The following is a 21434-nucleotide window of genomic DNA, read 5'->3' as shown; positions in this document are numbered from 1 at the left end:
ACAAGCAGGTGTACCGGTGTATCTAATCAAGTGGCCACTGAGTGTAACTCATTCACTCTGAAGCTATTTCAGCAAGGCTTAAAATTGAACTTGTGGCCTACATTAAATGGGTTTGTTTATTGGTTTGTATAAGTTGATGTGATGAGTGTACAAGGTGAGGTTATATAGTTAGTTACACATTGAGCTATTTCTTTAAACTTCCCAGTAATAACAGCAGAGAAAAGCACCATCTGCTCAAATTTATAATTTTTCAACAGCTGCTGTAGTTCAATATTCACCCACCAGGTGGATAAATAATATTTTGTAGGTCCAAAATCATTGGGTTTTCAGAATCCAGAATTAGATTTACTGAAATTTGTTTTGCATAAAGATATAAATTTACAATAAATTACATAAATAAATAGATATTGCAAAATAAGGAATATTGAGGTAATAGTCATAGGTTTCAGGGACCATTCCGAAATCTCATGGTGGAGGGAAAGAAGTTGTTCCTGAATCATTGAATGTGATCTTTAAGAGGCTTTTTGCAAATATTAGCACAATCCAAGGGAACCCCCGCCTCTAATTTTAGCTAACTCCCATGGAAACTTACTCCAGCCTTAACCATCTCCCAGGGAAAGCTTCAATGAAAGCAAATACCCACAAAAATGCCCTATAAATATAAATGAAATCTTCCAGATCTCTACAATTATTAATAAAGACAGATTCCCCTCCACATACTTACATACAATACGTGTATAGACTCCTCTATTAACACAATTTTCGAGATTGTATTTACATGTTAAACATTCTTTTCAACCTTAAATGCACTTATTGATCATCAATAAAGATTCCTCTAGTTATCAGTAGTTTCTAAGAGACCTTCTGGAGATATAATCCTGGAATCTGGGGATGAAATAACAGTGAAACTATCAACATTCAGTATTATTTCACTGTAAGATTGATAGGACTTTGCAGAGAATGCATGTGCACTATTTTACTCAGAAATTAGAAGGTTGCTCTCAACTACTTCCTGTCCATCCACAGCTTGATCTGTTCCATCAACTCCTACATAATGCTCAGATGTCAGTAATCTGATGAGAGAAACAGGTCCTTACCAACTACTCTCAAATAAAATACACTTAAATGACATGACTGTGAGCTTTAATTAGATAATAAGGCATGAATATTGTTGACCTCATGCCACCTTCAAAAAGATTCTTTTTTCCCCCAGGTAGTTAATATGATCAACCATTCTAGTTAGCCACCCCATCCCCCTCTATCTATTAACTCCATTACTGCACAATACTGTAAACACTTGATGCCAGTTTTAATAATGTTGTTGACATTGTAAATACATCCCTGCATTTATGTGTTTATGCACATTTTATTCCATATCTGTATATTAACCTCTACTTTCATATCGAATATAATTATTCATGATTGTTTTTGTTGCATAACACAGCATCACACCACTATAAATTCCTAACACATGGGGTGGAAAAGTTGATCCTTGATAAATATTGCTGAATGACTTCTCAGTCCCTAAGAATCTAATCTAATATTTGGAGTGAATTCCTTTAGATAAGTATTCAAAATTTAATGGAATTTTGAAATTATTTTAAAAAATTGATTGGTACCTCAACTAGTTTATTGCTTATATTTGTAGTAATTCTATAGATTTATACCTTAAGACATAGGAGTAGAATTAGGCCATCTGGCCAATCGAGTCTTCTCCACCATTTCATCATGGCTGATCCATTTTTCTTTTCAGCCCCAATCTCCTGTCTTCTCCTTGTATCCCTTCATGCTCTGACCAACCAAGAATCTATCAACCTAATTGGTCTATAATTTCCTTTCTTCTGCCTCTCTCCCTTCTTGAAGAGTGAAGTGACATTTGCAATTTTCCATTCTTCAGGATTCTTGGAAGATCATTACAAATGCCTCCATGATCTCTTCAGCCACCTCTTTCAGGACCCTGGGGTGTACACCATCTGGTCCAGGCGACTTACCTACCTTCAGACCTTTCAGCTTCCCAAGAAACTTCTCTTTAATTATGGTAACTTCATATACTTCATGCCCCCGGACACCAGGAACTTTGACTCTCTGCTAGTGTCTTCCACAGTGAAGATTGATGCAAAATACTTATTCAGCTCATCAGCTATTTCATTGTCCCCAATTACTATCTCTGCAGCATCGTTTTCCAGTGGTCTGATATCCACTCTCACCTCTTGTTTTCTCTTTATGTATTTGAAGAAACTTTTGATATCTTCTTTAATATTATTAGCTAGTTTAATTTTTATTCCAACTTTACATTCTTAATGACTTTTTAGTTGCCTTCTGATGGTTTTTAAAATCTTCCCAATTCCCTAACTTCCCACTATTTTTTGCTGTATTATATACCCTCCCTTTGGCTTTTATGTTGGCTTTGACTTCTCTAGTATGCCAAACTGTGTAACCTTTCCTTCAGAATACATCTTACTCTTGGGGATGTATATAGTCTGTGCTTTCTGAATTGCTTCCAGAAATTCCCATCATTGCTCCTCTGCTGTTATCCCTGCCAATGTTCTTTTCCAATCAATTCTGGCCAACTCCTCTCTCATGGCACTATAGTTCCCTTTACTCCACTGTAATAATGATACATCTGAATCAGGTGAGAAGACAGCTGAAACATCTCAACCCAAGCAAGGCTGCAGGACCGGATGGTGTCAGTACCAGGGTGCTCAATGCCTGTGCCCCTCAGCTATGTGGAGTACTTCACCATGTCTTCAACCTGAGCCTGAGGCTCTGGAGGGTTCCTGTGCTGTGGAGGACGTCCTGCCTCGTCCCTGTGCTGAAGACGCCGCGCCCCGGTGGCCTCAATGGCTACAGACCGGTGGAATTGACCTCCCACATCATGAAGACCCTGGAGAGACTTGTTCTGGAGCTGCTCCGGCCTATGGTCAGACCACACTTAGATCCCCTCCAATTCACCTACCAGCCCCGACTAAGAGTTGAGGATGCCATCGTCTACCTGCTGAACCGTGTCTACGCCCACCTGGACAAGCCAGCAAGCACGGTGAGGGTCATGTTTTTTGACTTCTCCAGTGCATTTAACACCATCCGCTCTGCTCTGCTGGGGGAGAAGCTGACAGCGATGCAGGTGGATGCTTTCCTGGTGTCATGGATTCTTGATTACCTGACTGGCAGACCACAGTACATGTGCTTGCAACACTGTGTGTCCGACAGAGTGATCAACAGCACTGGGGCACCACAGGGGTCTTGTCTCCCTTTCCCTTCACCATTTACACCTTGGACTTCAACTACTGCACAGAGTCTTGTCATCTTCAGAAGTTTTCTGATGACTCTGCCATAGTTGCATGCATCAGCAAGGGAGATGAGGCTGAGTACAGGGCTACGGTAGGAAACTTTGTCATATGGTGTGAGCAGAATTATCTGCAGCTTAATGTGAAAAAAACTAAGGAGCTGGTGGTAGACCTGAGGAGAGCTAAGGTACCAGTGACCCCTGTTTCCATCCTGGGGGTCAGGGTGGACATGGTGGAGGATTACAAATACCTGGGGATACGAATTGACAATAAACTGGACTGGTCAAAGAACACTGAGGCTGTCTACAAGAAGGGCCAGAGCCGTCTCTATTTCCTGAGGAGACTGAGGTCCTTTAACACCTGCCGGACGATGCTGAGGATGTTCTACAAGTCTGTGGTGGCCAGTGCTATCATGTTTACTGTTGTGTGCTGGGGCAGCAGGCTGAGGGTAGCAGACACCAACAGAATCAAGAAATTCATTCGTAAGGCCAGTGATGTTGTGGGGATGGAACTGGACTTTCTGACGGTGGTGTCTGAAAAGAGGATGCTGTCAAGTTGCATGCCATCTTGGACAATGTCTCCCATCCACTACATAATGTACTGGGTGGGCACAGGAGTACATTCAGCCAGAGACTCATTCCACCGAGATGCAACACTGAACGTCATAGGAAGTCATTCCTGCCTGTGGCCATCAAACTTTACAACTCCTCCCTTGGAGGGTCAGACACCCTGAGCCAATAGGCTGGTCCTGGACTTATTTCCTGGTATAATTTACATATTACTATTTAACTATTTATGTTTTATTACTATTTATTATTTATGGTGCAACTGTAACAAAAACCATTTTCCCCCGGGATCAATAAAGTATGACTACTATGACTATGAAGAATTTAGTTTCTCCTTCTCAAATTTCAGGGTGAATTAGATCATATTATGACCTTTTACCTTAAGCTCTCTAATCAATTCTGCTTCATTGCACAATACCCAATCCAGAACAGTAGGTCCTCTAGTTTGCTCAGTCATGAGCTGCTCTAGAAAGCCACCTTGTAGAAATGTCCCCTACTATAATCCAGCACCAGCCTAATTTCCACAATCTACCTACATATTGATGTCGCCCATGCCTATTGTAACATTGCCCTTTTACCATGCATTTTCAACTTCTTTTCTCTATTAACATATCTGAGTCACTGGGAATACTTAGAACTAGATACATTGTTTTGAAAGAGTATTCTTAAAAGAGAATGAGAATACCATAATTTAGCTGCAATGATTTTTCAATTTTTACATGCACTCCAGGTGCATGTTTCAATTTTAATTTTACACTCTGGGGGTACTTTAAATGCTGGTGAAAATTATCCATTGTACTTTCTGGATTCCTATCAACAAGAATTCTTCAGTGTGATTGGTTGCTTAGTCAGCTTAATTACATGAAAGATGCTGAATGCCAGTTGTCCTGTTGCACTGCTAATTGACAGCAACCAAAAATAGAAATCCCCCACCACGGAGATAGCTAGATCTTTAGGGCATCTGTTGTCAAGGTCAGAGTGTCCGCACAATGCCAATGACTGAGAAATCCAAGTCAGTAAGATCTCTAAAAAGCTCCATTTTAAATATCAATAAATTCTGAGGTACCCTGAAAATATCAACCAATCAGTTTGTGTAAAGTAGCTAGCATTACTGCTACTGAAGCGTTATTATTAGTGATGATGGGCATAAATGTCTTTAGTTTCTCCTTATTTTGTTCCAGTCGCTGGAAAGCTTTTGTCAATAATGCCAATCTGTATTTATTTTTTAGGTACTAATCACTGAACATGGTGACTTGGGGAATGGGTATTTTCTAGATCCAAAGCAGAAGATTTCTTTTAAGTTTGATCACTTGAGCAGAACTGTTTCTGACATCCAGCCATGTACTGCAGAAAACCCGACAGAGAACTGGAGGACAGTGATTGAAAGTGCCCTCACCAGCTATGTGAACAAACACTATCCAGCTGGAAATGTTACTGTAAGTGCCCTCTAGAAATGGCACTATTCTCATGACAGGCAGACAGGTGGAAGACTATATGATTAATGTACAGCTCAAAAACTGAGCCATAAAGCCTCATGAAAATATACAGTACTACGAAAGGAGAAAGAAGATATGCAGATATTAATGTCCCTTCCTGAATCAGACAAGCTGCAATTGTATTCTGCAGTTAAAAAAAGATCATAAGCAAGTGACATTAATGTTGAGTCTTTGGAGCAAATTCAACAGGGCAGCAAATAAATAGATTTTGTTTTAACAGGAACATGCAATATTTAAAGTGCTGTCCTGGACATGGATATAAGTATTTATTGCTAGCCCAACACAAATATTCATTCTATTTCTAACACAAAAAAACATTCATTACTTTTTCTGTCACTTTATCAACAGTGAAAATTTAAAGGAATGTGGCAGGAAGTTCCCTGTAGATGCTTCTAATGTTAGCATTACTTTGGCAGAATATGCACAAGCTGTGTGATCTCTGAGTGCCAATGCCTTATGCTGAATGGTGGTTGCTGGAAGATTTGTACCAGAGACTTTTTGTTACATACACTGGATAATTCCATATTTTTAAATTCTGTTTTTATTTTATGCATGAACGTTTCTGTCACATTCTGGTCTTTTATGTACGACTGGCTAGATGTCTTTACCGCCAACATTTTTAGACTTTCTCCCTACCCATGAGTCAGACAATTTCCTAAACTAGCAAATACTTCCACACTAAAAAGGTACAAAAGGCCATTGAAACATTTAATAACATTCATAAACTAATCCAATCAACTTCCACAACACAACAAATTACTCATTTCTCTTACGATATATTTGATAATTATATTATATTATGACATCCTTTTCCTCTCAAAAATAATTAAGAAGTAAATTCAGTGTCACAAACATGAGAAAGTCTGCAGATGCTGGAAATCCAAAGGAACACACACAAAACACTGAAGGAACTCAGCAGGTTAGGCAGTGTCCATGGCAAAGAGTAAACAATTGACATTTAAATCCAAGACCTTCTTCAAGACTGGAAGGGAAGGGGGAAATTGCCAGAATAAATAGGTGAGGGTAGGGGAAGGAGGACCAGCTAGAAGGCGATAGGTGAAATCGGGTGGGTGGGAAGGATAAAGGCTGGAGAAGGAATCTGATAGGAGAGGAGAGGAGGAGAGGTACTACGGGAGATGATCGGCAGGTGAGGAGAAGAGGTAGGAGGCCAGAGAGTGGAACAGAAGAAGAGACAGGGGGAAGGATTATTGTTTGCTGGAAGGGGAAATCAATGCACAACAATCAGGTTGGAGGTTACCTAGACAGAATATGAGTTGTTGCTCCACCACTCATCATGACAAAAGAGGCCATGGACCAATATGGGAATAGAAATTAAAGCAGTTCGCACCAGTAAATCCCGCTTTTGGCGGATGGATTGGAGATGATCAACAAAGCAATTCCCTAATTTATGTCAAGTCTCACCAATATAGAGGAGGCCGCAGCAGGAGCACCGGATGCAATAGGCGAACCCAGCAGATTCACAGATGAATTGTTGCCTCAATTTGGGGCTCTATATGGAGGTAAGGGAGGAGGTGAATGGTTAGGTGTAGTACTTCTGTCACTTGCAGGGGAACGTGCCAGTAGGAAGATTAGTGGGCAGGGATGAATGGATAAGGGAATTATGGAAAGCAGAGAGTGGGGGGAGGGCAGGGAAAGATGTGTTTGCTGGTAGGATCCATTTGAAGATGGCAGAAGTTGCAGAGAATGATGATTTGGATACAGAGATTGGATTGCAAATTTTCATCCCTCCTAACAAACTGTACTTTTGCCAGGACAAGAGGAGATCACTCTTGTTGAGCCTAATATATTGTCAGCTACTATTAAAGACATAAACGGTAATTAAAGGTCCTCAGACCACCTTGGATCAGAGGTACCCAGGTTAGTTGGGCCAGCACTTTGCCTAGGTCAGCTTACGCAGTCATTTCAGCAAGGAATCTTTTTGATTTATATGGTTAAATAAGCAGCTGCAGCTAGAAGTGCATTTCTATTCCATTTTTAAGTGCATAGCTGTAATCTTATATTGCTCACTGTAGAAAACTCACATTTGTGCCTGCCAGAAGAAATTAAGCATAGTAATCTTCTTTTTGATAGGTTTATGGGACGACATATAGGGACCAGAAGATCATCACTGCCTGCATTGAATCTCATAATTTTCAACGGAATGAGTTCTGGTAAGTTACATTTATGTTGCAGCAGTGTGGTCCAAAACTTTCAATTCCATAGGATGCATTTAACATAAAAAAACTTTCCAATCAATCCTGATGAATCCCAATTTAACCTTTCTTTCACCTCTTGAGGCACCAGTGTATGTTCCCACAGGTGCTGTTTTCATTCTGATAATGCATCCAACTCACACGTTACCCAAAATTGTGAGAGTCTAAAGACTGCTTCACCTCATGGGATATCAGGACTCAGACTGGTAAATTGGTAAAGCTACTGTCATACAGCTCCAGTGATGTGGATTCAGTCCTGGCCTCTAGTACTTTACATGCTGCAATTATAAATTTTCTTTGTGAATTTGTGTTTTTCTGGGTGCTGTGGTCTACCCTCACATTCCAAAATTAAAATGGTTAGATTGGCAAGTTAATTAGCCGTTGTTAATTGCCTCTAGTGTGTAGCTGCATGATAGAATCTGATGGGGAAGTTAAGGGAATAAAATGGGCTAGGCTGGGATCAGTATAGAGCTGATCTCTTTATGGTCGTTGAGGCTGAAAGACCTGTTTCTGTGTTGTATCTCTCTACAACTCTATGATAACCGTATAGTGATGAGATCCAACAAAGATATGGGAGTTCACGAGCACCAGAGAATTACTGCAACAGATTTATTTGCTGACTTTAAAGTTGGAGAATGGTCTAAAGTCCCTCAAGGAGCATTAAAAACACAAAATAATACTTTGCCATATAGAGTATTGGAGATGCAGACCAAATCTTTGGCTAAGGAATATTTGGAAATATCTTAATTAAGGAAACGAAGATCCAAGGACAATGAGGATTAAGGAGGGAATTTCAAAGCACAGGGTGCAGCTGAAGACATGGGTGCTGATGCTGGAACTGCTACAGACATGGTGTACTGATCCTCTGTGGCATGGGCACTTACTTACTGTATCCTCTGACTTTAGGTGCAAAGTCCATTGGAAACAAGTTAACAAAATATGCATTGAAAATCAACATTCCATATCAGGAGGTTCGAAGTTAATTCCAGATTGGTACACATTATAGCTCCTAATCAGATCAGAAAGCATTAGCGTTTTAGAGTGTGAAGGATACATTACAAAATTTTAAAGGATTATTCCATATTCTCTGAATAAGGGTAATTAAGAACTAAATTTAAATTGAATCATATGTAGAGTTCAAACTCCTTTCCACCAACTATTTTCTTTAACTCTTGCTATTTAAAATCTGGCATGTAATTCATTAAGCAGGCATTGTCTACTATAGCGTACTTCACTGAAAATGCAAATTGGCCGCACTTAGAGTATTGTGACCAGTTTTGGACACCTTGTCTAAGAAAGGATGTGCTGGCATTGGAGGGGGTCCAGAGGAGATTCACCAGAATTATCCCGGGAACATTTGAGGCTCTGGACCTATACATTGGAGTTTAGAAGAATGAGGGGGAATCTCATTAAAACCTATTGAATATTGCAAGAAATAGATAGAGTGGAAGTAGAGAGGATGTTTCCTACACTGTGGAGTATTGGACTAGAGGTACAGCCTCAGAGTAGAAGGACGTCCCTTTAGATTGAAGATTAAAAGGAATTTATTCAGCTGTTTTTTTTTGCCACAGATGAATATGGAGGCCAAGTCACTGGGTATATTTAAAGTGGATGTTGATAGGTCCTTGATTTGTAAGAGTATCAAAGGATACAGGGACAATGCAGGAGAATAGGGTAGAGGGATAATAAATCAACCATGATGGAATTTTGGAGCAGACCCATTGGGTCAAATGGCATAATTCTGCTCCTATGTCTTATAGTCTAATAATAGTTTTGTTACCAACACAGGAATGGATTCTGGAAATCTGAATGGAAACTTGTGTACCACCAATCTCAAGCTGAAGTTAGAGGTACAATTAAGGTGCAGGTAAGTAAAAGCACAGCAGTGGATTATTTGGGAGACATTGTGCATTCAGTTTTCTGAACTATTATTCAACTGGAACCACTTCATAACCATTTAACAGGACCAGTTCACAGCTGCAAAGGAAAACTGCTGTCCTGCAGTAACATTATTCATTAAAATTGGAGTTTTAACAGGCATGTGCATATCACTTCATCAGCTTTTATTGCAAACATCAACATACAAATGATAACTTTATTGAAAATGTTATTTTCAAACATTTGACTGACAGCTACAGAAAGCTGAACACATATTAGATGCCATTTATGTAAATTAGAATTTATTTGCCATCTATTCAATTCTATAATTTATATCAAAAATGTTTCTAAATTTATTCTTGTTCAATACCTCAAACATAGCAAAGTAATTTTATCCATGATTGGAACCAATCACTGTAGAATTCATCCTTCAACTGAATTTTATATATTTGGGAATCATTTTCTATTTAACAGAATGTTATGAATATGTTAATTCCAAGTAAGTAATGGAAAAATTGTGACAAGAAAATTAATCGCATTTTAATCATGACTTAGAAAAAAACTCTTAATGCATTTATTCTTTTAGTTGCTTCTATGAACTCCAGTGTATTTCTAAACTTCAAATGGTTGGCTTCCAAATTCAAGTTGTTTCATTTAGGTTCTCCATTTTTTAGGTAAGGTATCCTGTGAAATATTTCTTAATCGATCACCATATTTCCAAAATCTGTCTCAAATTTTGAAATTTCAGCATTTAGTGAGGAAATTTTATTTTCTCTCTTCTTAATTGAGGTGCTTTTTTTGCTCTTGTGATAATTTGGGTGATACCAGATTTGCATGGGGCATTTCAGCGTGACAGTGCTAGAATTCAGCAATAGCTTCCCATTCGGCTATGTCATTTCTCATTATTCTTATGGATTGAATCCTCCATTAACAAAATGATCAAATCCATTGAAGAATCATCCTCATGCACACCTGTTGGCCTTGAGGTTATCATTTAACTGTCTCAGTCTCATCCAACAACAGGTTATTCAATAGCTCCTCTGGTGAAATAACTGTAAAAAGTAGCTGGTGGAGAGGGAATAGTTAAGTTTATCTTATTCAGTATGTTGTCAAATTAACTTTTTCTTTTATTTTTCACTCTCAGGCTCATTACTTTGAGGAGGGTAGCATTAATTTGACCACCAGTACTGAAGTACATCAGCAGCTTTCACTGAATGTAAGGAAAATTACACAAATGTGGGCACATGTTTGCTGGTCTGTGAAACAATAGGGGATCTGCATGAACTCAATTAAATACAAATCCCAATTCACACAGTAGGACCTTAAACCAATTAAAAAATAGAATAATATTTTCTGTTGAAACAAATTTAATAGCAAAGTCCTTGAAATATGGTCATACTAAAATCAAAAATAGTGATATGAGTGTCAGTAGAACAATGGGGAGTGAAAGGTACAAAAGTTCAGTGTGTTGTTCAAACAAGAGGATAGAGGATTGTGACAGAAATGTTTAGGAGAGCACAGAGAATGAATAATGGGAAGTTGAATGGGTCAGAAAACACTGATAACTGGTCCATAAACTTTTACTGAGGAGGTCATACCCAAAGTGCAAATTTCAGATAGTAGAAGGGTGACCACCAGGAGAAGCAAGGTGAGTAGGCAGTTGGTGAGGCCATTCCCCTCAGCGACAGTATACCCCTTTTTGATACTGCTGATGGGGGAATGACCTATCAGTGGCCTGTGACACTATGTCTAGCTCTGTGGCTCAGCAGGGAAGGTAAACGCAGGCAGAGTGATAGTGATAGGTGGCTTGATAGTTAGGGGGGTGGACATGAGATTCTGTGGCTGCTAAAGAGACATCAGGATGGTGTATTGATGAACAGGTGCTGGGATCCAGGATGTCTCAGAGTGGCTGCAGAATATTCTCAAGAGGGAGGGTAAACAGCCGGAGGTCATGTTGCACTGTGGCACCAATGACATGGTAGAAAGGGTGATGAGTCCCAGCACAGTGAGTACAGGGAGCTAGGGAAGAGTAGGACCTCCAAGGCAGTAATCTCTGGATTAGTGCCATGTGCTAGTCAGGGCTGGAATAGGATGATGGTACAGAATGAATGAGTGGCTGAGGAGCTGGTGCAGGGGGCAAGGTTTTAGGATCTTGGATCATTGGACCCACACAAGAGGAATGTGTTGCATCTAAACTGGAGAGGAAACAGTATCGTGGCCAGGAAGTTCGCTAGTGCAAGTCAGAAGGGTGTAAACCAGTTTGGCAGAGGGATGGAAACAGAGCTCCAGATCAGAAAAGGGGGATGGAGAGGAAGTTAGATGTCAGGGCCAGTAAGAACGGGCGTGAGCAAAACAATAGATACGATAGGACAGGTAGTTTGAAGGGTATGAATTTTAATGTTAGTTGTATTATGGACAAAGATAATGAACTTACAGCATGATTTTGTACTTGGAACTACCTACTTGTGGCCATTACAGAGACTTGGTTGAGAGAGGGACAGGAATGGTTGCTTACTGATCCAAGGTTTCACTGTTTTAGAAAAGATAGGGAAGTAAATGGAGGGTGGGGAGTTGCAGTACTAATCAGGGACAATATAACAGCTGCACTCAACGGAGACATAATGGAGGGCTCATCCACCAAGACTATATGGGTAAAACTCAAAAAGAAGGGTGCAATCACTCTGATGAACCCCCCGTAGCGACTGGGACATTGAGGAACAGGTATGTAGGAAGATTAAGGAAAGGTGTAAAAACAATAGGGTTATTATCATGGGGGACTTCAACTTCCCTAATATAAAGTGGGACCTTCTTTGTGCAAGAGGTTTAGATGTGGCAGAATATGTTAGGTGCATCCAGGAGGGGTTCTTCAAGCAATATGTAGATAGTGCAACAATAGGAGGGCTGTACTGGACCTCCTGTTGGGTAATGATCTAGGTGACTGACCTTTCAGTGGGGGTCAGGATAAGGATAAATATGGACCTTGCGGCAGAGTATTAAATTGGAGCGGGGCAAATTACAAGAACTTTATGCAGGAACAAGGGAGAATTATTTGGGAACAGCTGTTTTGAGGCATGTCCACATCAGACATGTCGAGAGTGTTTGAAGACCAGCTGAACTGAGTGCAGGACAAGTATTTTCGAGTCAAAAGGAAGTACAAGGTGGCAAGATCCTTCGATGTTAGATTAGATTAGATTATGAGGACACTCAGTCCTCATGTATTGTCATCCAGAAATGCATGCATTAAAAAATGATACAATGTTCCTCCGGTATGATATCACAGAAACACAAGACAGACCAAGACTAAAACTGACAAAAACCACATAATTATAACATATAGTTACAACAGTGCAAAGTAATACCGTAATTTGATAAGAGCAGACCATGGGCACGGTAAAAAAAAGTCTCAAAGTCCCGATAGCCCCAACATCTCAAGCAGATGGTAGAAGGAAGAAAATTCTGTCATGAGCTTCCAGTGCTGCAAACTTGCCGATGCAGCACCCTGGAAACACCCAACCACAGTCCGACTCTGAGTCTGTCTGAAAACTTCGAGCCTCTGACCAGGCCTCCGACACCGAGCACTGAGCACCATCTCTGCCGAGCACTTCAACCCTGGCCCCGGCCGCCGAGCAACAGGCAAAGCCGAGGATTCGGGGCCTTCCCCTCCGGAGATTCTGGATCACACTGTAACAGCGGCAGCGAAGCAGGCATTTCAGAAGTTTCACTAGATGTTCCTCCGTGCTCTCACGTCTGCCTCCATCAAATCAGAATTGTACACGTCCTCCTACTTGACAGATTACAGATATTCATCACCTGAGAGGCCGCACGTGCTGCATCGCACCGCCATCTTCTCCTCCTCCCGACTTAAGAGGTATGATAAATTTAGTCAAGAAGAAAAAGAGAACATATGTAAATCTGAGGAAGTTAGAATCAAGCAGAGCCCTTGAGGATTATAAATAAGCCAGAAAAGAACTCAAGAAGGAATTAGGAAAGCCAGGAGGGCCCATGAAAAGTCATTGGTAAATAGGATTAGAAAAAATCCCAAGGCATTCTATGCACACATCAAAAGCAAGAGGATAACCAGAGAGAGGGTAGGTCCACTCAACCATGAAGGGGGAAGCATTTGCTCATGAGGGAAGGATGTGGGTCAGGTCCTTAATGAGTACTTTACATCAGTATTTTCCAAAGAGAAGGACGTGGATGACAGGGAGATCAGTACCAAACGCAGATATGCTGGACTCGCAAAAGAGGAGGCATTGCTGGGCCTCTTAAAGAACAATATTGTAGGTAGGTCCCCAAGGCTTGATGGGATGTACACCGGGTTATTAGGAAAGGCAAGAGATGAGACTGCTGGGGCTTTGACCAATTCTTTGCATCCTATCTAAGCACAGCCGAAGTCCTAGAGGACTGTCAAATAGTTAATTTTCTTGCATTAGTCAAGAAGGGAACCAGGGATAATATTGAAACTATACTGTAGACTGGTGAGTGTCATGTCAGTGGTAGAGAAGTTACTGGAGAAATTCTTAGAGATAGGATTTATGAGTATTTGGAAAACACTGGCCAAATTAAGGAGAACCAGCATGCTTTTGTGGGGGGGGGGGGGTGTAGAGTTATGTCTTACCAACTTGACTGAGTTTTTTGATGAGGTGACAAGATGATGAGGATGATTGAAAAAGGTAGAGCTGTGGATGTTGTCCATATGGATTTTAGAGGCCACATCTGGAGTATTACATACAGTTCTGGTTGCCCCAGGAAGAAAATTGAGGCTTTGGAGGTGATGAAGAGGTTTACCAGGATGCTGCCTGGATTAGAGGGAATGTGCTATAATGAGAGATTGGACAAACTTGGGTTGTTTTCTCTGGAGCAGCAGAGGCAGAAAGAAGTACTAAAAAATATTTATAAGATTGAGAGACATAGATACAGTGGACAGACATGATCTTGCTCCAGGAGTTGAAATGTCTAATACCAGAGGGTATATATTTGGGGTGAGGGGGGATAATTTCAAAGGAGATGTGTGGAGAAAATTTATTCTACAAAGAGAGTGGTGATAGAGGCAGATACCGTAGAGAATTTTGAGAGACTTTTAGATAGATATATGAATGTGAGGAAAATGGAAGCGTATGGACATTGTGTGGCCAGAAGAGATCTGTTTTGTTGGCCATTGATTACTAATTTAATTGGTTTGGCACAACATTATGGGCTGAAGGGCCTATTTCTATGGTCCACACGGAAGATTACCTTGAGCAGTGTATTTATCGTTATCCCTTTTTATTTCTGTAATCAATTTATAAGTATTGATATGATCACTGTTTCATTTACTTTGGTATTGTACCATACTACCTCATAAACTTTTACGTGAAAGGTTTAGCTGACATGTAGTCCTAACTTGTCCACTTGCTCTATACCTGTAAATCACTGGAGATAGAATGTGATGACACTGAGGCATGGAAGGAGAGTGGAAACCAAACTAGAGAGATGGAAGTGGCTCATAATCATTAATGTAACTATTACTCCAAGATCCCAGTAATACTTCTCAACTGAATAGAAAGCAAATAAATGAGAGGGAAATAGCATCTGCTCCACCACGTAGTATGATTACGGTGATCATTTACCTTTGCATTAATTTCCTGCATAACCCTATGAGGGATATAGATAGAGTAAATGCAAGCAGGCTTTTTCCACTGAGATTAAGTGAGACTAGAACTAGAGGGCATGGGTTAAAGGTAAAAGGTAAATGTTCAAGGGGAACTTCTTCACTCAGAGGGTCATGAGAGTGTGGAATGAGCTGGTAGTAGATGTGGGTTTGATTTCAGATTAAGAGAAATTTGGATAGGTACATGGATGGGAGGGGTATGGAGGGCTATGTTCTGGGTGCAGATCGATGGGACTAGGCAGATTAAGGGTTTGGCACAGACTAGATGGGCCAATGGGTCTGTTTCTAAGCTGTAGTGTTCTATTACTCTAATCTCCATCAATCTCTGCCTTGAGAACACAAAAGACAATATATCGAGAAGAGTGGCCACATCCTCTCACATAACGTATTGTCTTTGAATGTTGACTGGCTAATTAAATTTCTATCTCTAATCCCTCTTTTTTCCACCAGAATGAATATGAAGGAGCTACAGAGTTTGTGAAAGTTATTGAAAATGCTGATGCAGAATTCCAGGTAGTTCTGTGCTAGAGTTTGTATATGGGTGGGTCTTTGTATTCAGTGACTGTGGTAGAAATGAACCATGTCTGCACCCTAAAGATTTTCATATCTTTTTCTCCACGTGTCTTTTACCAAAAATGATCCTTTTTTTTTTGTCCTGTATTTTCTTATGTTATGTTGACTTAGATTCATCAAACAAAAACACTTCCTTTACATCACTGACCTGGGCCAGGTGGATCAAATCCCAAAATAATGAGGAACAGGGTGATAGAATTATTTTCAATTACTGCTGCCTTGCTCTCCTATTTTATTGGGTTCACAAGCAGCCTTATCAATATGCTATCAAAATTTATACTCTTAATGGCCCTTTCTTTTCATGTATGGTTAGTTACAATCTCAAAGGGAATGAGTGGATGTTTATAGAGCACAATGGGTTAACAAAATAGACTCTGCATTCCAATTGTGTACCTTTTCACTGACCTTGCTCTTAAACCCATGCCTGTTGTTTCGCAGTATTTTAAATAACATCAGATATTTAACAATTATAACATGAGCTTACTGCCAGTTATGGAGATGGACCCACCGTGGTGATGTTAATAGATAGGTGCCTTCAACCAGCTTATCCATGGTTTGAATTACACTGTGTATTAACAGACATCCCACCTCTCCCGGAAGTTCCGGGAGTCTCCCACAAATTAATAGTGGCTCCCCGATACCCGCGAATTATATACAATGTCCCAGAAACTAATTTTTTTAAGAGCGAGCGTGAGAGAACGCGCGCGAGAGAGAGAGTGAGCACAAGAGTAAGAAAGCAAGCATGAGAGCGACCATGAGAGAGAGCGAGAGCGCACGCGAGAGAGAGAGTGAGAGCAAGAAAGCAAGCGTGAGAGAGCGAGAGAGCAAGCGAGAGCAAGAGCGAGAAAGCGAGCGCGAGTGAGAGCGACCACGAGCGAGAGCACGTGCGTGCGCGATAGAGAGAGAGCGAGAGAAAGAGCAAGAGCGAGAGAGTTCCAAAAAAAGTCAGAGTGGCAGAGTGTTCCAAAAAATATATAAAACGTACGTCACCCCAGACTACACTAAAGTGTACCCGTGCCTAATAGGGGTCAAAAATAATGACTGTTTGCTATAGTGACTTTTCTATTGCCCATGGTGGGTTAAGACTGTAAAAGACATGTTGAGGTGAGTTTAAAAGATGTCATTCGTTCATTAGCATAGCTAACGTTACTTAAACTACCTGGCTAGCTGCTAAGGAGCTACTCTATTGCAGACATCCCACCTCTCCCGGAGGTCTCCTGCAAATTGATGGTGCTACCTCCCTGAAGTGAGTTTTTGCAGGGTGGGATGTCTGCATTAAGTCATAAGGTGTTGGTCAATTTATTATAAGCAATTCAATCATGTGGTATTCCGCATGTTGTACACCTAGAACATGTAGAAAATTTATATCAATGCATTGAAAAAAGATGCAAGATTTAAAATGCAATCACTGCACAACTAGCTCGTCTTGTCTTCTAGCAAAGCAAATCAGCAGCCGCAGAATAAATGGATATTCACCGTTGCATCAAAGATGGTGATTCCTTCTAGATTGCAGTTCCATGGGCCTAATCATTCCTCCAAACAGTATTGGTGCTTCTGTGATGTTGAATGTTTTCATGCGTTTACAAGGGAGACATCCTAACCAAAGTCACCCCGCCTTCCAAATCAAGGCACACACCATCCACACTTAATTACAAACTACTATTCATTCATCATGTTGTCAAAATATTAGGATTCCATATTGAACGCCCTGTAAAAGTAGCTTCGCCCACATGTAGAACTAATGGAAAACCATCAAGCTCATTACAACAATTTAAAAAAAAACTTCTCAGATGAATTCCACTTCCCAGCTCTTGCCCCATAAGCTTTTAGATTATGACAGTAAATGCTTAATTAGATGTTTTTTTTAAAATGGTATGAGCTTCTGCCTTTATCATCCCATCAAACAATATGTTCCCTAGCCTATCACTTAATAGATGAAAATTCTTACCTCCGCCCCAACACAAAATACTACAGTACCTTAAATTGACGTCCATTAGTTACTTGGCTCTATGTTATAGAAAACTTCAAGTCTAATTCATCCTATCTCGGCCTCTCATAAATAACTGCACCTCAATTAAATTTCCCCTCAAAAAAAATATCAACACATCCAATCATTGATTTCATCAGCCTTGCTAATAACTTTGTAAAACCTTCGGAACTTGATGAGTCCTCTCGGTGTGTTCATCCATGCACTTCCAGCATAAGTGTCCTCTTTATCCCATGTGTCTTTTTTAACCATTCATCTAACTATTCTGTTACCAGTGGTAACCCACACTTTCTCTCCAGATGCAGCAAAACAAAGGGGAGGGCCACCATCATCTCAAAGCAATTGCGAATGGGCAATACAAGCTCACTTTTCCTGTGTTACCTACACTTAGAAACTGATCTGATAATAAACTGAAGTCAGTTCTGGGTACTAAATTAACTGATTGCTTAAAATCAACTTAGAGAAAAATAAAGCACCTTCAAAGAGAAGAAAGATATTGAGGGCATGGGTTATTCATAAGTTTCAGATTTCCAAGATATTATGGAGAAGGTTAGGCAGGTCCTTGGCTTGAGATTCTAAATTGGAGGAAGGCCAATTCTGTTGGTATCAGAAAGGATCTGGCATGTGTGGATTGGGACAGGCTGTTTACTGGCAAAGGCATGCTTGGTAAGTGGGAAACTTTGAAAGTGAAATATTGAGAGTACGGAGCTGTATGCTCCTATCAGAATAAAATGCAAGGCTAACAGGCTTACTCTACCCTTGTTCTCGAGAGATATTGAAGGTTGGTGAAGAAGAAGGAGGTGCATAGCAGGTATAGGCAGCAAGAAACAAATGATGAGCTAGAGGGGTATAAGAAAGGCAAGAGAACACTTAAGAGGAAAAGCAGGAAAGCTAAAAGAAGGTATGAGGTTGCTCTAGCACAGCGAGTGAACGAGAACCCCAAGGGATTTTACAGATACAGTGGATTCCAGGTATTCGGTGCAATTACTTGCGATTACTTGGGATGACTTTAAAAGAACAACAACTAATCAAGAAACTATATGAGATGCTCTTCGTTTACTTGAGACACTCTGCTGCTGAACTGGGACAGTTAGAAACAGCTGAATATTTTCTAACTAGAGTCTGTTGTGTGGCTGTTAGACATGACACCATGCTGAGAGCAAACAGCTTTTTAATTGGGTCAGTTGTGGGTATTTGTGTTCAAAAAACAGTGATTTTTGTCATTGATAGTTCAAAGTACAAATAGTTGGCAAGAAATAAGCAGAAAGACAATTCAGAACTGCTTGGTCACTGCAGTTTCAAGCATACAGGCTTGGAGATGCCAGAAATGGCTAGGAGTGAAAATGAAACAATTTTACTACTTCAGCAAGTTAGGTACTATGAAGAATTTGAAGGTTTCAACAATCATCTAGAAAGTGACAATTTGAAGGATGCAACCATTGAAAGCATTATATGAAGGCAGTCTATTACCTGTGCTGAGTGTCAGCGCTAATTTTCTTAATTTACAGTCAATCAAAGGAACACAGCAGGGCACACTGGAAGAATTCCCCTGTTGATAATTATTTGGAACTAATACAGTTTTATAGTACTGTAACAGCATTGGTAGAGATCTAATTCTGTAATTCCTTTAAGTACATAATTCGTTACTCAGCTAAATGGTACTTCGTTATTTTTCAAATACCTTTTCAGCTATTTCCATGAAATTTCAGCTAGCTGGGGCAGCCATTTAATTGAACTAAAATGTACTGGTTCCAATGTGTCCCAATTAACTGGAACCCATTGTATATTAGAGCAAAACAGTATCAGGAACAAAACTGGTCCTCTTGAAGATCATCATGGTCATCTCTGCCTAGAGCTGAAAGAGACAGGAAAGATCTATAAATGGATTTTATGCATCTGTATTTACTCAGGAGATGGACACTAAGTCCATAGAAGTGAGGCAAAACAGCAGTGAGATCAAGGACTGTATATGGATAACAGAAGTGGAGATGCTTCCTGTTTTGAGGCAAATTAGAGTGGAAAAATCCCCATGCCTGACAAGGTGTACTCTTGGACCTCATGAGTGGCTAGTGGAGAAATTGCAGGGGCTCTAGCAAAGGTATTTAAAAAATTCTTAGCCACAGGTGAGGTGCCAGAGGTTTGGAGGATATCTAATGATGTTCCATTGTTTAAGAAAGGCTCCAAGAATAATCTGGGAAACTACACACCAGTGGGCCTCATGTCAATAGTAGGCAAGTTAGTGGAAGATATTCTAAAGAACCAGACATATAAATATTTGGATAGACAGGGACTGATTAGGGATAGTCAACATTGATTTGTGTGTGGTAGATCATGTTGAACCAATCATAAAGTTTTTTTTAAGGACGTTACCAGGAAAGTTGATGAAGGAAAGGTGGCGGATATAGTCTACATGGACTTTAACAAGGCTTTTGACAAGGTCCTGCATGGGAGGTTGGTCAGGAAGGTTCAGTCACTTGGCGTTCAGGATGAGGTAGTAAATTGGATTTCACAGTGGGAGAAGTCAGAGAGTGGTAGTAGTGGTTGCCTCTCTGACTGGAGGTCTGTTCCTAGTGGTGTGCCGCAGAAATCGTTGCTGTTGTTGTTTGTCATGTATATCGGCGATTTGGATGAAAATATGATAAACTGGATCAACATTTTTGTGAATTACACCATGACTGTGGGCAAAGTGGACAGTAAGGAAGGATATCAAAGCTTACAGCGGGATCTGGACCAACTGGAAAAATAGGCTAAAAAATGGCAGATTGAATTTAATGTGGACAGATGTGAGATGTCGTATTTTGGTAGGTCAACCTTGGGTAGTACTCGCACAATGAACAGTAGGGTACTGAGAAGTGCAGTAGAACAGGGGCATCTAGGAATACAGAGACATCATTCCTTGAAAGTGGTGTCACAGGCAAATAGGGTCATAAAGAGAACATTTAGCACATTGGCCTTCATAAATCAAAGTTTTGAGTACAGGAAATGGGAAGTTATGTTTAAGATGTACAGTGCCTTGTAAAAGTATTCAGCCACCAACCCTTTGTTCACATAAATGAGAATTACAACCAGGGATTTTGATCAATTTAACTGAGAATTTTTATTTGTGAATCACATGAGCCTTTTTTTCCCACAGTAGAGCCCCCCAAAAAACAAGGAAGATTGTAAAGCATGAGAAGTTAAAAATTCAAAAATTGAAAATGTCAACAGTTCAAAAGTATTTATTCAGTACTTAATCGAACCTCCTCTCATAGCTGTTACGGCCAGTAGTCTTTTAAATAAGTCTCTGTTAGCTTTGCACTATGTGAGGTAGCAAGATTTGCCTATTCCTCCATGAAAAATTGCTTAAGCTGTGCCAGGCTGGTTGGGTCCTGGTGGTGAACAGCAATCTTGAGGTCTTGCTAGAGATGTTCGATTGAGTTAAGATCAGGACTCTGACTGGGCCACTCAAGGACATCAATTTTCTGCATTTGAAGCCACTCCATGGTTGCTCAGGCAGTGCACTTTGGGTGATTGTCCTTCTGAAAGATGAACTTCGTCCCCAGTTTAAGCGTTTTGGCTGAGGATAGTAGGCTTTTATCCAAGATCTCTGTATTTAGCAGTATTCATCTTCCCATCAATCCTGACAAGGTTTCCAGTCCCTGCTGCTGAAATACATCCCTATAGCATGGTGCTCCCTCCACCATACTTTACAGTAGGGTTGGTCTTATCTGGCTGATGCACAGTATTGGATTTACACCACAGATACTGCTTAGCATTGAGGCCAAATAGTTCCACTTTTGCCTCATCT

General features: G+C 40.3%; 1 protein-coding gene across 1 annotated transcript in view; it reads left to right on the top strand.

Annotated features, from left to right (window-relative positions):
- Positions 1 to 21434, top strand: part of LOC140210805 (F-actin-capping protein subunit alpha-2-like) — a 39643-nt gene that overhangs the window by 14873 nt on the left and 3336 nt on the right. The window contains exons 5-9 of the mRNA XM_072280075.1: positions 5080 to 5286; positions 7438 to 7517; positions 9348 to 9426; positions 10582 to 10653; positions 15538 to 15600. Of these exons, the coding sequence (XP_072136176.1) occupies positions 5080 to 5286; positions 7438 to 7517; positions 9348 to 9426; positions 10582 to 10653; positions 15538 to 15600 (501 nt within the window). The remainder of the gene's footprint in view (positions 1 to 5079; positions 5287 to 7437; positions 7518 to 9347; positions 9427 to 10581; positions 10654 to 15537; positions 15601 to 21434) is intronic.

The sequence above is a fragment of the Mobula birostris genome, chromosome 16 (assembly GCF_030028105.1).
Source record: "Mobula birostris isolate sMobBir1 chromosome 16, sMobBir1.hap1, whole genome shotgun sequence".
NCBI classification, from domain to species: Eukaryota; Metazoa; Chordata; class Chondrichthyes; order Myliobatiformes; family Myliobatidae; genus Mobula; species Mobula birostris.
This window is presented reverse-complemented; position numbering and strand designations above follow the sequence as displayed.